Source organism: Zeugodacus cucurbitae, chromosome 6, assembly GCF_028554725.1.
Source record: "Zeugodacus cucurbitae isolate PBARC_wt_2022May chromosome 6, idZeuCucr1.2, whole genome shotgun sequence".
NCBI classification, from domain to species: Eukaryota; Metazoa; Arthropoda; class Insecta; order Diptera; family Tephritidae; genus Zeugodacus; species Zeugodacus cucurbitae.
The window spans coordinates 39,522,796-39,539,114 of NC_071671.1; the positions used below are offsets into that span (position 1 = coordinate 39,522,796).

The 16,319-nt window shown below is 40.4% G+C and overlaps 2 protein-coding genes across 13 annotated transcripts in view; one reads left to right on the top strand and one right to left on the bottom strand.

Moving 5' to 3' along the window:
• Cyp4aa1 (probable cytochrome P450 4aa1) overlaps positions 1-13,853 on the top strand; it is a 29,110-nt gene extending 15,257 nt beyond the window's left edge. The window contains exons 2-5 of the mRNA XM_011191639.3: positions 9,276-9,447; positions 9,529-9,909; positions 9,978-10,047; positions 10,111-13,853. Of these exons, the coding sequence (XP_011189941.1) occupies positions 9,276-9,447; positions 9,529-9,909; positions 9,978-10,047; positions 10,111-10,987 (1,500 nt within the window). The 3' untranslated portion in view covers positions 10,988-13,853. The remainder of the gene's footprint in view (positions 1-9,275; positions 9,448-9,528; positions 9,910-9,977; positions 10,048-10,110) is intronic.
• Positions 13,854-13,874: 21 nt separating this feature from the next.
• LOC105216889 (myosin light chain kinase, smooth muscle) overlaps positions 13,875-16,319 on the bottom strand; it is an 89,541-nt gene continuing 87,096 nt past the window's right edge. For 10 of the 12 annotated variants that reach the window (XM_054234507.1, XM_054234508.1, XM_054234506.1 and 7 more), the window contains 3 exons: positions 15,982-16,258; positions 14,486-15,593; positions 13,875-14,380 (listed from right to left, as the gene is read on the bottom strand). In XM_054234507.1, the coding sequence (XP_054090482.1) occupies positions 14,151-14,380; positions 14,486-15,593; positions 15,982-16,258 (1,615 nt within the window). In that variant the 3' untranslated portion in view covers positions 13,875-14,150. The remainder of the gene's footprint in view (positions 14,381-14,485; positions 15,594-15,981; positions 16,259-16,319) is intronic. The other 2 variants (XM_029043262.2, XM_054234510.1) reach the window with 2 other exon arrangements.

Here is a 16,319-nt window from a genome sequence, read left to right on the forward strand (position 1 = left end):
GGTTCACTAAGGCATGTATGTGGTCAGTACGCTGAATTACGCATTTTTACGTCAAAGGTGATGATTGCACAGTATTTTTTGGTACCATGCATCCACCTAGTACCTTCAATTTCTGCGATTCCGGTTCCACTTCTTCAAGGTGCGCTTCGAGACGTTCAGAACTCAATCGCTCCAAGATTTTTCCAATTGTGTCTATCATGCAAAGTGGTTGATAAGTGATTGGGACACCAGCCGTTTTGATCGGCTTTTGCAATAAGACTAAGCGTTGTTTTTTTCATATTTTTGGGAAAACATCACTAGTCAAGCATTTTCCATATACTTTAATAAAGCTCTTTTGGGTTTGCTTTATTGCGATCTTCAAAGCACGATTTGGAATTCCATCCAGACCTGGTGCTTTGGCATTGTCGAAACGCACAGCAGCATTTATTACTTCCGTTTCCGTAACATTAGGTTTAGCTACGTGAACTACCTCATGGTGTGGTAATAGCTCTTCTTCACACGTGTTCTGTGTTGGAAATAACGCTTCTACAACATTTTTTAGTAGAGTTGGACAGGTCGGCGCTTCTCCTTTAGGACCACGAACCTTAGGCATGACCAACTTATACGCTCCTCCCCAAGGATTTTCATCGAGTTTGTTACAAAGTTCTTTGAAACAAGATGCTTTTATTGTTTTTTCCAAAATTTTCGTTTACTCCTGAAATTTTTGCGGAGACTCTCATGTTCTACCGTGCCTGCAACCCTCTGGTACTGTCGCCTCGCTTTATTACTATCTATTCGCAATTGGTGGATCTCGCTGTTCCACCAGTAAGCTGGCTTACCTTTAAAGCTTTGTTTCTTTCTAATCATGGCGGCGTCACAGGCTCTCCAGATTTATTGGACTACCAGCTTAGCCATCTGATTTATGCTTTCTGATTCGGGTATGTCTTCAATCAACATGTGTTTGAATAAATTTTCATCAATGGTGTCTTCTTTCCACCCTTTAGTGTTTACCTTTCTTACGCTTGCACTTTTTTTACGGTTATGGAGTGATTTTCTACATCTATGATAATAGCGAATCACGCACCTGCCACTTTGTCGTTCGAGTCAGGGATTTGCTATCGAAAGTTATATCTATAATAGTATCACGACCATTCTTTTCAAAAATGTTTCTGCCACCTGTGTTTAGTAGGACAATTTCGAGTAGGCAGAAAGCTTTGAGTAATGTCTGTCCTCGATGGTTTGTGCTTCTACTTCCCCATTCTAAGACCCATGCATTGAAGTCACCAGCTATTATGTTCGGGTTGGTGGTACGGGCATCCCTAACCAGCTCATCAAGGACTTTTTCAAATTCTGATTGGGAAAGACTTGGTTGACCATGATTCTCGATAGGGCCGCTGTCACTATAGCCGCTGTCACTATAGCCGCTTTGCCACATGCTTTCTCGATGTGTTCCTTGAAATTGAGCCTCGTATCGATCATAACGCCAAGATACCTCAGTGAGTTTTGCGTTACAACAATGTAGCCATCAATATTTAGGGTGATCGTTTCTAGTTTTTTTCTGCTCGTAATAAGAACAGCTTTGGTTTTTTCCCAGCAAGCTATAATTTAGTTCTCGTGAGCCAATCTTTGATTTTTGCAATGATCTCATTGCAAACACTTTGAATTTAGAAAGTTTAGTTGCCCATATTCTAGGCTCCTGAAACACTTTTTTAGATTTGGCCTCTCCCTTATTCTACAGACCACCCAGCCAATTTTAATTTTGTCAGCATCGAGAAGTTACTTTGCGTCCGTTACTGGTAGGCTAATTACCGCCGTCTGCGTGCCCGCATATGCCTTCCTGGTGTTTTGATCGCACTTTCCTCAAGGGAACTTAACTACGTAAATTGCGATCTAATTGCCTCGGCTATGTCATCCCTAGTGGTTACCTCGTCAAGTTCGCGTTTCTTCACCGCTATCTCATGGGTTAAAGCTCTTATCAGCGCCTGGTCTCCTAGTACCTTGCATATTTCGTTTTGATATCGCCCCGTGTTCAACATCTGCGCCTTCTTCATTTCCAGCAGGTTCTCGCGTTTTTCCGTCTTCCTGATCCTGGATACATTCTCCCCGAGCTCTCGCAGCTCGCGCAATAATTATTGCATCCGGTCTCGGACGTGGAACATAGGCTGCCTTCTTGGTCTGTGTTTTGCGCTTGACCTGCGTCCATCCATTTTCCTTTTCCGTGACTTTCTTTCCATTTACGGGAGAGTTATCTTCCTATTTTTTGCTCACCTTGACCATCTTTAGCACATCCCCTTGACTTGCTTTTTTCCTAGACGGCGTCCTTCGCGTCTGCGGCTCATCCTCGCGCGTTCCCTTCGGTGTAGAATCCACCGATGTGAGACTAAGATGAACATTTCGTTTGCTCTCTATGGTTTTGTTAAAGTCTCTTTGAGCGCGTGCGTGTAGTTTCGTCACAGAGCTAAGTAGGTCACGGATTTGGTTGTTAATCGATAGTTGCGGCAGGCGCATTGCTTCTGTTAACTTCCTAATGGTTTCCCCTAGTTCTGACATGACGTCATTACCCAATTGTGTCGATTCAGTTGTAGGCGTGCTATCTTGTAGTGCAGGTGGCGAAGATCTTGTTCTCGCAGGCTTTTCCATCGTAAGTACTTTTATAGGTGATTGAACAAGTCTTGATGCAAGTTTGAAGGGGTCATCTTCAGCGCTAACTCCACGAGTGCTCGGCGGTCTCTTGGGCAGTTCCACTTTTGACATCTTGTTACCACTACCAGGACTCTGAGTAGCGCTACTCGTTATACTGCCGTATATGTTACTGCTGCTGTTTGCTCTCAGTTCATTCTCCATTCTTTGTGTTTTTCCAGCGCATCGTGGGTAGAAGGGCGGGCAGAAATTGACAGGAACGGGGCCTTGAGGCCTGTCCTTCGCTTTACCAGTCCCGGAAAACACGGACGGACGAGGTGGCTATTTACTGATACACCGCACGGCTGACACCTCGGTAGAGCAAATTCACATCACCCTTTTAATCTCACCAGCGAAGACGTCGCTGTCAAGACTTCAAGAGATTCCAAGTGCGTCGCGCAGTGTACCGGTCAGATTATTAAATTAGCCGCACCTAACATGGTGAACAGACGCTGACCAGGAAGCCGCCCATTATGGGTCCGTCGCGCCTGTATTTTTGTATTACTCTACATGCCCATGCACCTATTTCTAAGAGGTGGTGTCGGTTCGCCTCTGTCACAGGAACATCTTCGGTTTGCTGGCTTTTTACCGCTTCCTCCGCTCCTGTCGCTCATCCTCGGGGATTGATTATTCATTTAAACTTATTTCGCAACTGACCAGGCCTGCTGACCAGGCCGTCCGGCTATCCGCGACCTGACGAATAGTTAGACGAAATTATAGTTTTCTCAAATGTTTCGTTGTAGTTCAAAAGCCGCTACAAACACATATAGCAATTTAAAATTTGTTCGAAATTAATACACCCAGCGGCTACAAATTCATTTTGATATAATGAATTTGCCCTACACCCGCATTCCATATAAAAATGTACACGCATTTAAGCCAACATTGATACAAATACCGGTAGAGATTACTATATTTGAATAAATTGTTAACACTAATATGCTTTATGGTTGAGTTGTTCTCTGTTTTGTGTACACATATGCGTACAAATAAAAATTTAGACTGAGGTGCGTATTATGTTTTTGACATATTCGCTCACCACAGACAAAACTATGCTTTTACAAACCGGAGGATCAGTTTGCAAGTACGTATTATGAAAGCCCAATAATTAAAAATATATTTTTTGGACGACATTTGGAATAATGGAGGAAGATCATAATCGGTGTTAAAGCCTGAATCGGTATTCGTCAGATTTGGTGTATAGCAACTATTTCCTCTTTCTTTGAACTAGAGAGTGGGTCGCTGAGTTAGACAAAAATAATAAACAGCTATTTTGAAGATCTCGGAGCATTTCACTATTAAATGGTTATAGAAATGTTGGGAGACCGCTACACTTAGGCAGCGTCACTTTAAAACATGCAACAAAATATTTGATATTCAATATAAAGTGTACTTTATTGTGAAATTAATATAACATGCACTCGCTTTCTCAGTTACATATTTAGACGAGTATTTCTTTGTGTGTTGTTTGAAAATTTGCACATCACATTACGAACTCAAATAGAAAAATATTTTTGTTTCAACGATACTAAGGGAATATTAGTATTTATTAAATGATACAAGTAATTGCATTGTGAGGAATCTGAATTCGAAATTTAGTTTTGTAATAAGTAAATTATTAATGGTAGAATCGTTAAGTTTTGTACGATGTTTAGTTAAAATCAGTGATAATGCATTGAATGGCCGTTTCACTGAGAGTTGGTTTGCTGGAACAGCTAAAACTACTAGATTTAGAGATCTCAACGTCATTGTATTTTGCAACCGCAGCATATTTTCATTGGTATTTATTTAATGATTCTTAATATAATATAATATTAAATTTTAAAATTAATTAAAATTAAATATATTTTTTTTAATACAATTACGAAATATTTTTCACATCTCGATCTATAATTTTTGTTGTGAAAATAGCATGATAGAGCTTTGAAAAATAAAACGAGGATCTAAATACAATGCCGTAATAAATGCATTTTTGTTCATTAGGATTGGTTTTTGTGTTTACATTGCATCGTGTAGCTGAGAAATGTATAAGATGGTAGAACTTAGATCACGTAACTCCAATAAGACACGACAACCAATCTCTGTAAAAAACAACAAAAATATATTCTTCGGTTTGCATTCGTTTTGTACATAATGCGAAAAGTACGATTTTTAGATTTTTCGCATTTTTTTGTTTTTTGTAATTGTAATTGAACCAAGGAGGCCAATACACTACACCAGCATGCTGGCGCAATCAACTCATGGTGCCAGCTTATTGACCGCGTATGTTCTTGTGGTGTGAATGCACAATCTGCTGGAGCAAAAACGAAACGAGTTTGATGTTTTTAAGAATGTACCAGCATGCTGGCGTAGTGTATTGTGAATTTAATGCATTTTTAACTGTTTTGGGGCGAATTTCTTGATTTATATGAATCAATGGCGTGCTTAAGGAAAATTAAGAGTGCGGAATATTGTAATCGCGAAATAAGAAACAAGTGCTATAACAAAAGAATTGAAATATTAAACTAAGGCCGACAGGGAAAAAGTTGTGAAAAAACAAACGTTTTCCCCACCAATTTTTTTCTCTATCCATTACGACCTTTTGCATATAAAATTTGTAAAAAAAATGAATATTGCATTAGCATGCTGGTGTGGTGTATGCTGCAAACTTGTTGGCACCATCAGTGGATTGCGCCAGCATGCTGGTGTAGTGTATTGGCCGCTTAAGAAATTCATTTATAAGCATGAGAAATGTAAATGAAAACACATACAACAATAACAATAGCAGTAACAAATATAGCGGTGTCACTAGCAGTATTTATAGTCGTGATGACCGTGATATACTGGAATCAGAGGAAACCTCCTTTCGGAAAGCGAACGACACTAATGTAGATAAATCTACAAGTGCGAGTATCGAAATAGATAATTTTAAAAAGGCCAGTGAAGGTACTCACCGCAAATAGGCCTACTCGTGCAAAATCGTCACCACCGGCTCTACAAGAGAACACGCCGATAGGGAAAGCAGTACTATCCCAACGAGACTTTATGTATGAATTGAGAGACAGATAGACAATTGACAGATAAGATGCGTCCGCCACAGCGCTCTATAAACAATCCAATGAGGGAAATGTTAAATGCAATATCTCAGTTAGACACTTATGAACAAGAAGACCACATTAGACAGCGGGAACAAGCGGGAATGTCAATCGCGAGGGGTAGAAAATATCCCTAAAAGTGCAAGGGCGGAATCGACAAAAGGAAGAAGGTTGGATCACTGTACAAAGTAAATCAAAACGAGACAAAAATCAAACTAAGAGGAAAGCGGACACTATACCACGCCTACGACCTGAAGCAATTGTAGTCACGAAAACTGATGATATGACATATGCAGACATACTTCGGGCGGTCAAAAAGAACGAAACGCTGCAAGAACTGGGCGAAGATGTCACACGTATAAAGAAGACAGCCAAGGGTGGTAAAGGACTAGCGTCCACCTATCCATCGCTACTTCGAAACGTTGTGGAAACGCTATTTCCTCAACAAAATCAGGACGGAGGGAATATATACCCTGAGAAGTCAATGGTCGTAGAGGCACCGGAAATTACTGATATAGAAGTAATGCAAGCAGCAGAGCGCTTCGGAAACTCTAAAGCACCAGGCCAAGATGGTATACCGAATAGGGCTCTCAAAAGGGTAGATGGACACACCGATTAATTGGAAATGTAAAAGCAAGGGTGGAAAGGATGCACGGCGAAGTTGATTTCTACTTGACATAGTTCTTAACGGGGCATGGTTGTTACAGGGAGTATTTGTATAAGTACGGACACGATGAGGGAGTAGATTGTTCTCTCTGTGGTAATAGTACCGAGAATGCTGAGGACATCTTTTTTCACTGTTTTCAAAAATATTCAAGCGAGCGGCTGTTCCTGGAAAAGGAAGTAGCAGGCCAAATAACTCCAGAGAACATTGTGCCATATATGTGTGTTGCAGTCGAGGCAAACGTGGTATATAATGGAAAAGATGGTACTCCAGGATCTAAGGAGAATAGAACAGCAACGAAGTAGTGAACCTAGAGCTTTGCCCTGCAATGAAATGCCTAACCGCGGTCCCACAGGGCTCCCAGTAAAGCTACAGGAGACGGAGTTAGGGTTTAGTACGTAGGCGTACCGTCTCGCAAGTCCAGTACAGTGGGAATACTCATGCTACTGCGAAGTAGCAGTATCTATGTAAGATTCCCCTTCCAACATAAAAAACCCATGAGCAATTGTTTTTTTTATTTTTTTGAGACACACACATGAGCATGTGCTTTTTAAAATAAATTTGTATGCACATACATTTGCATGTGCTCAAATTTAAAGGCACACACAGAAAGCACTCGATCAAAAACATAAGATGGGCATACCTTGGAACGCAAACAACTTCAATAAGGTTACCCGCACTTGAGGCAGGAATACTGCTAGACGCACGTAAAATAAAAATAGCTTGGGTGGTGTGTAGAGTAAGGACGAAGCAAAGCCTGAGAAGGTGCTTTATGTGTCTCGAATACGGACATTTTGCGAAAGCGTGCAGCAACCCGGAAGATAGAAGCAAGTGCCGTGTCAATTGTGGAGAAACCGGACATTTTGAGAAGACTTGTACCAAAAAACCACTAAGTAGCGTAGGCAAGAAAAATAGCAGAGATAACACCGATCATCAGATGTCCCATTTATCAAGAAGCGTGTAAAAGCTTTCAAAAGTTAGGGTAATTCAAGGCAGACAGCATATGACCAGAAGTTAGACGTAGCTATAATTAGTGAGCAGCACAAAAACATGGGTCATACGACGTGGGTCTCCGTGGAGATGTCCTCCTCAAGGCGTTTTCTGTGCTCGACACTGTACTGCTGAACACCGGAAACCAAAACACTTTCGAGAAGAACGGTCGTGGCAATGGTCGATATCACGTTCGTCAGTAGCCGGTGCGGTCAACCAGCTGGCAGGTGTGTGATCTTTATAAGCACAGTGACCATCTGGCTATTATGCTTGAAGTCGGATTACCAGCACAAACTTGAAGGAGTGCGACTACTAAAAGAATACAAATGAAGGGTTAGAAAGTTGAAACCCTAGACGAAGAACTATTCAAGCTTTCACTAGATGATAATCTGATATGTGCAAACGATATAGACCGTATACTGGTGGAATAAAGAAATTGAAATTCTAAGAAGTGAATGCCACAAAGCTAGGAGAAAGTACCAAAGGAATCGGGACTACGCGAATGGTTTAAAAGAAAACACAATGAACTTAAAAAAGCGATTAAAAAGAGTTCACTCTCAGCTTCAAAGAACTCTGCGAAAAAATCGTCGAAAATCGATGAGGTAATGCCTACAGAATAGTAATGTCGAAACTCAAAGGTGGCAAAGGGCAAGCACCAACCTGATCCACGTTATTGAAAACAGTCGTGGAAACTATTTTCCTGGCGCAGTCTTTATATGGAAGACAGTCCCGAGTAGAAGGCCTAGTTGAATTAAATGTACCTTTAATCACGGACGTGGTGGGGATTCCAGTCGGAGACAGATTTGGTAATTCAAAAGCGCCAGGTCTAGATGGTATTGCAAATAGAGCTTTAAAAATTGCCATCATACACAATACGAGACCATTCGTAGCGTCCATGGGACGCGACAACGACGGGGAGATGAACCCACAGGCTGATCAGAAGCGTATACACGTGGATAGAGAGAGAACATAGTGAAACTGACTTCTATCTGAGTTTCTGGAGTTTCTGACGGGTCACGGATGTTTTAGAGAACGCGCTACACATATTATTTTTCTGTCCAAGATATGAAAGTGAAAGAGTGGAACAACTCTCTACCAAAAATAGTTAAAATCCAGATTCCTCGTTTCCTCCCTTTTCCTCACAATGATTATTATTTCATATGAGATATCCCTATACAAATTGGTAAGGATGGCGAACTGATTATACTGTGATCAGACACCAGACACTTATTGATTAAATTGGCACTGAAAATACTTCCTCGTGTAAAAGTACTTCGTCACCTTTAATTTTTTGTTGAATTGAAAACAATTTCACTTACGTAATTAGCACTGATAGCTTAGGTTAGTCTGGTTGGCCAGAAAGCCACACATAAAAGAAACTCAAGCCGTAGTCTTTATAATGCAGAACAACCACACAAGAGATGCTCCATTATTTCTCTGGTACCGTTTTCTTCACATTTCATGCAGTCTGTCAACCCTTCGCGATCTGTCAACCCCAACATACTATGACCAATGCGTGCGCCACCAACAGACTATGACCAGTAATTATGACGACCCTGTTCCTTCATTTATTCTACATAACTTTTAACAACTTAACTTTACACATAACTTTTGCGGTTTAACATCCCGGTAGATTCTTCAAGCGCACTTTGAGCTTTCCTACCAAGTTCTTTTCATATCTTATAGGCAGTGCATAGTTTACCTAGGTCTATCACGTTTTCAGATTACAGTTTTACGCAGTTTATCACTGATAAGAGTTCACAGAAATTTAAAATGTCTGATGTTTTCACTTGTTGATTTGTATTTCCTCGACTGTTCCGCAGAACAGAACAAACAAGTTTTCTATTAAATGAGTCAGTGTAATTCTCTGCTTTTGCTTCTATTTTCAGTTCGAACATGCCACACATTCAGAGTTATGGAGTTTTGCAACGCTGCTGGCTATCGCATTGACCCTCTATGGTTTATGGGATTACATCAAATCAGTGCTACTCTCACTAAAACTATCAGGACCGGAAGCATTACCCATACTCGGCAATTGCTTGATCATAAAGGAAAAGGACAGTAAGTCGCAATTCAAGAATTTAACCCAAGCTCCATTTGAAACCCATACCTTATATTGAATTCACAACACATCCTTTGCAGTGCTTGCGAAGCGCGTGGCAACAGCTTTCGGACTTTACGGTCCTCTTATACGTATTTGGGTACTACTATTTCCGTTCTTCGCGGTGCTGCAACCAGATGATTTGCAAGTGATATTGTCCTCAAAGAAACACACGGAAAAAGTGTTCATATACAGATTGATGCACAATTTTCTGGGAAAGGGGCTTATAACGAGTAGTGGCGAAAAGTGGAACGCGCATCGAAAATTCATACAGCCCATGTTTCATTTGAGCATCCTGGAGCGCTTCATTGGCACATTCGCAGACGCCTCACAAAAGCTCTTCGAAAACTTACATGCGTCCGCCAATGAAGAAGTCAATATCGCCAAATATATCAACAATTGCGTCATTGATATTTTAAATGGTACGAGTATGATCATTCGATCCAAACCTTTCGATCTGAAATAATTTTCGTTATCTTTTGTTTTGCAGAAGCGGTTCTGGGGGTACCGGTGAAGCGGCAAAGCGCCTTGGTGGATATGGAACAATCACCATTTAGGCAGTAAGTTTAATATTCCATTCCTACCCTACCTCCTAGTCTCATTTCGTCTCTTGTTGTTTTTAGAGGGAAAGTGGTGGTCAACGAGCGTTTCATGCAACCGTGGCTGCTCTTTGAGAGTGTTTACAAGTTTACAAAAATCGCGTCAGATGAGCTCGATCAAAAGAAGCGTCTCGATGAATTTACACGCAAAATGATCAAGCGCCGTCGTGATATGATGGAGAGTGGAACTTTGATCGGACGAAAGTGTTTGCTGGATTACATGATCGAAATATCGAACAACAATGCGGATTTCACCGAGGACGATATAGTGGATGAAGCCTGCACATTTATGCTCGCCGGACAAGATTCTGTTGGCGCTGCAGTTGCATTCACACTTTTTCTGCTCGCTCAAAACCCCGATTGTCAAGATAAATGTGTTGCGGAAATCAACGATATTTTTATAGACGATCAGCGCGCACCGACTATGAATGATTTGCGCGACATGCGCTATGTGGAAATGTGCATTAAAGAGGCTCTGCGTCTGTGTCCCAGTGTGCCGTTGATGGCACGTAAATTGGGTGAAGAAGTACGTCTGGGCAAATACATGCTTCCCGCCGGTAGCAATATATTCATTTGTCCTTACGCCACACATCGTTTGCCGCACATTTACCCCGATCCGGAGAAGTTCGATCCCGAACGTTTCTCACCACAGAACATGGAGACACGCCATCCTTACGCCTATATACCATTCAGTGCGGGACCTCGCTACTGCATTGGTAATCGCTTTGCCATTATGGAAATGAAAACCGTTGTTTCGCGTCTATTGAGGAGTTATCAGCTACTGCCAGTGCCCGGCAAGACCTCCTTCAATGCTACGTTCCGCATTACACTTCGCGCCTCGGGCGGTTTGTGGGTGCGTTTAAAGCCACGCGAAAATCCCTTGGTCGACTACAGCAATTAGAGAAGTTACCTTAAACCCTTATATTTATGGTATTATAAATATCTAGTAAAGTTAGTTTAGTTGTAATGCGAACAAATGCGGAATTCCTCGTGTTCAAACCCAATAGCTGTAAATTATGTATGTATATTTATTACTCAAATTTTGAAAAGCTCACATTTATATGTTGAGAACTATTTCTAGGTAAGTGTATTGAAATAGCGATGCCAAACAAATGAAATTGTTCATAGAACTCCAAGACTAACTTTAAGTATTATCTAAGAATTGTAATCTTGCTATATTAATTATTCAATTGACATGAGATGAAATAAATCTATATATTTCGAATCTAGAATTAGTTCCGTTGATATTTTCGTATTGTTACAATTAGGACCAGTTTCCTCATATATTTCTACTAACACATAGTTAGAAGTTAGCAATAATAAAGACTTCAAATATAAAGTAATGTATTTCGTACCTTTTCTGTGTAAATGAGCGTTTTTATAATAGTCGAAACCCAGTCCTGTCTGCGCGCCAACTGTGGTTTGTTCGGCCGTGAGGTCTACCCTGCTCCCTCTGTTCATGATGACTAATAGAAAAAATGAGAGAAAAAACAAGAGTAAGGTCTACTAAAACTCGCAATTTCAAGTTCGCGAATGCTTTTCGGTAATTTTTGTATCAAAGGTCAATTGTCGGAAATAATCATAAAATAATAAAATCAACGATTCAATCGACAAGTAAGCACTGTTTTTATAGTATATTTTACAAAAGTCCAGAACCATGGACCGAATTTCCACCTGCAAATTGCTGCTGAATCGGAACAAAATCGATGCTTATGATGACCTACGACAACCACAAGCGAAAACGGTCGTAATAGAATCGGGGTGAGCTACGTCAAAATTGACGGTCAGAAGTATTTTGCAATGTGCATGCTGTGAATGGCAAGGAATCATCTAATATGTGCTGCTGCCCTACTGCTAAAATCTTAATTCGGACATAGGAGAGTAATTGTGTTTCATCAGGGCAACCCACAGCAGGCCACAATCATCGATAGTGACTCGCCAGAAGCTTCGGCAGTTAGACAGGAAGGTTGGTATAGCCTATGACGAATAATATTTTCACTTTAATGACTTTTCCAGTTTTTGTGTTTATATGACAGTGGAATTATGAAATTACATCCAATATTCTAACAAGTTATCGAATAAAACGGTGCATAATACACCAAAATTGGATAATGTACTTCTTCACTGGCGTAGACACCGCTTAAGCGTTTACAGCCGAGTCAACAATAACGTCTTTTCTTCTCACAATTCGCCAATTGAAATATCAACAGAAATCAGTCGCTCTGCACCTGATCCTTCCAACTGAGTGGAGGTGTTCCTTTCCCTTTGCTTCCACCAGAGGGTACTGCATCGAACACTTTCAAAGCTGGAATGTATTCGTTCATTCGAACAACATGACCTAGCCAGCGTAGCCGCTGTCTTTTTATTCGCTGAACTACGTCAATATCGCCGTATAACTCGTTCAGCTTACCGTTCCATCGTCTGCGGTATTAGCCGTTGCCCATGTTCTAAGAACCATAAATCATCCGCAGAAACTTCATCTCGAAAACTACTAGTGCCGTCTCATCGGATGTCGACATCGTCCATTCTTCTACACCAAAAAGCAGGGCGAGATTAATGAGCGACTTGTATAGTTTAATCTTTGTTCGTCGGATCATACTAAACATTACAAATAAATTATTCAATATAATGTGAAAATAATTGATTTCTTTTTATTTTACCTATTACCATTGTGTAGAATAAGACAGTTGTGCCTTGTGCTGCGCAGGCTTTGTGAGTAGATGCCTCCGAAATAAGAGGATGATCAGATGTCAAAAGCTTTTATATCTCAGAAGAATATTAATAGAATGAGTTAAGTTATCTCGAACTTGCATTAATATCCTGATAAAAATTTGGTACTTGTACAAAATAAGGCTGATTCAGTAAGGGGACGTAATCCGTTTGCGATAATACTAATAATACTAAAGCAATATATATTTTTCTAACCATTTAATCTAAACTATCAGACTAATAAGCAAAATAATACATATCAAATAAATACATATCATAAAAATGTGGAAAGTAACCTATGATAACCGGTACTTTTGTAGAACCTCTCTTGATGGCCAGATTTCAAAAGAACAAATTTTGAGCTTCAACGTTTTATTCAATCAACTCAGCGCCTTGATACAATCGAAATATAAGAACATTGCATATATATAATAATTTATTATTTATATAAGTATGTATTTACTTGTATGTAGTAAGTATAGATATATAGTTATGTAATTTTAAACAATTAATCTATATTCATTAACCGTGTATTGGTAAATAATGCATAAGTACAATATATATTAGAACAATTATTCTTAGTGGGGATTCACAAATATATATGTATGTAAAAATAATTTTATTTCATTTATAACAGAAGTAAATACAAACCCAAAGTATTCGAAATGTAAGTACTATCGAAGGTAATGAATTCACTTTTGATTACTTGGACGTATTTATGTAGCTGTGTGAGCGGGCTGGCCATTCATTCGGCCAATGTATTCGTTTAGTAGAAAAAGTCGTTTTTTAAATTACTTAACTCTCACTAATGATTATGTATAAGTAATTGTACGTTATTACGTACGTAAGAGCTGCACGTACTTGCGTGAATTCATAAGTATTGCATTATTATTTGTAGGCTTATTCGAGTGTGGATAGGTTTAGTTAAATTGTGGGTGCTGCGCGTATTTCAAGTGCAGTAATAACAAAAAATTATGAGATTTTTGGATAATACAATATTAAACAATAACAACAACAAGCAAGCAATAATAACATGTACGTATGTATGTATGTACGTTTATATGTAGTTGTTGACAATGCCAACGCTATTTAGATGCAATCATATGAGATGTGAGGCTAGCCGAGGACAACGCGAGGTCAGCAGCAACACAAATACGGATGAGCAACACGATGGCGCGTATTAGCGTTATTGATATTACACGTGATGTTTACATGCCATAACTGTATGCCGTATGAGAAAGTGACTTATGTTTTTCTTTCCACACGTGCGCCTCAACCGGTTTACGCTGCTTTAAGCGGCATGGATCGGGAGTGCCTTTCATTTAAACCGTTGTTGTTGGTTCTTTTGGTGCCGCCTAACGTCGTGCCTCCGTGCGTCGCGCGCTGGTGGCGACTGTTTGCTGTTGAGACAAGCGCTCGGTCGCCTCGCGTACGCGCCCGCTTAACCGAAGCGTCGCTGTTGAGCGTCCAAGCAGCGGTGAGTTGGGCATGGAAGAGCATTGTTTTGGATGATATTTTTGCTGTATTGGTTGTTGTTGTTGTAATGTTGAATTCGTTGATTTCGTTGTGGCACTTGTTCCGCTAGCTGTGCGGAAAAAAACAAAAAGAAAATATTTTTTTTTTAATATTTATTGTAAAAAATTTAAATTTCATTGAAAAAATTATAAACAAAAGCATTTTGCAACGGTACTTTGGTTATCGCAGGCGAAGCTTCTAGCGGCGAAAAATTCTTTCTTATGTTCGCGGTCTCTCTTGGGTAGCGGTGAAGTTTGTGTGGGCGCCAATTTAGCATTTACACCTTTGCCGCCACCGGTACTGGAGGCCAAATTGAACTTATTCTTCAGCTGTGACACCTTGCCCGCCGCTTCGTATATCGGTTTAGACTGTGCTTTAGGCTTCTCACGTAGCGCATTGTTCTCCAGCGATTTCTTACGCATCTTTATGGTGTTCGTGAAATCTGAGCGCATTATGGGTTCACGTAGTGGTGGTGATGCCAACACTGTTGTCGGGTCTGATGACCCAGCTTGCGTGGTCGAACTAAGCGGCATTGAGAGCGATAACGTTTCATCAATTTTATGAGCAATCTCATGCTCTTTTAGCACCTGTATGTGTTCAATATTCCCTCCCGTATCTTTACTCGCTGTCACTGACTTTGATGGTTGCAAACTTATTTGGCGCATATGGTGCTCTAAAGAGCTGATAGACTCATTATTTTGCTCAACCAAATGTGGCAATGCCGAGTTTTCCAATTCCAATTCCGCTGCATTTCTCAACGCATCACGCTTACGACTTGTTTTGCATATGGTGTCGCCATGCTGCGCGATTTCCTCTAATTTTGTCTTGAGCACATCATGCGGTATGCCCAGAGACAGCGTTGCCTCCGCATTTGCTGATTGCAGTTCATCCACAGCACTGTGCTGGACTATTACCTGCACAGCAGACCCAGCGGCGGTGCAATGGCATGACATATTCCCACCCACACTGCAATTCGAGCACTCGCTGTAACCGGAATCACTGCGCTCGCTGCACTGCGATTTGTCACGCACCTTCAACGTCTTTTGTATGCGTCGCTGTTGTTCGAGTGTAGTCTGGTTCGGTAGCTCGATGCTGAAGTCGTCGTCTTCTTCGTGCAGCGAACCCATCTGCACGGTTGTATGCGGACTGAACATATGATGAATGCCTGATATTGAGGGACGTGGACTGTTGGGCAAACTACCGGCGCCGGAAACGGCAGAGTTGCGTCTGGAAGCGGATAGCGTGGCCATGCGGCCCAAAGCGCGTATAGCATTGCCGGTTTTCTTTCGTTCAACAATAAAGCAATGAGCCAAGCGGGGCGTTTAGATTATAGCGGTATTAGCAAAAAAGCAGGCAGCAAATAAAAGTTTTAAACAAAAAAGAGAAAAAGCAAAATAAAAAAACAAAAAATTAATAAAACAAAATAATAAAACTAATAAAAAACTGTAAATGATGTCCAGTCTTTCGAAAGTGTTCAGGCCTAATTAGGAAAAGTTCATAAGAGATTTGAACTCTTTCCATCAAGCACCGGAACAACTGATTTGTATGAGATATATGTATGTTTAAAAATGAGAAGACTTTATTAAATAAAATTAGCAATTTGTATTTAGCTCTTAAGCAGATGAATTCAAGTAAAAATATAAAAATGTAAAAACCGATATTATCTCTTACCTGCCACTTGCGTCGTATAATGAATTTTTTTAGTTTATCTGTGCAAATTTTATTGCTGAGGTTCTCATCATGTGCCTGGGTCAGCCACTTTGACTCTAAGCATTGTTTGGCTGTCAGGCGGTTTTCTTTGCGATGCACCAACAAATTCGATATGAAGTCCTTTGCCTCCTGGGAAACACAATCGAAGGCTTCATCGTCGAAGTCGTAGTCGGCGAGTGTAATATTCGAGAAAGTATCGACATCGGTATCACCCATGAACGGCGATAAGCCAGATAAGCTGTAAACAAAAAATATATTAAGTATATTTATATATGTATGTTGAGCAAACAGCGGAGGAC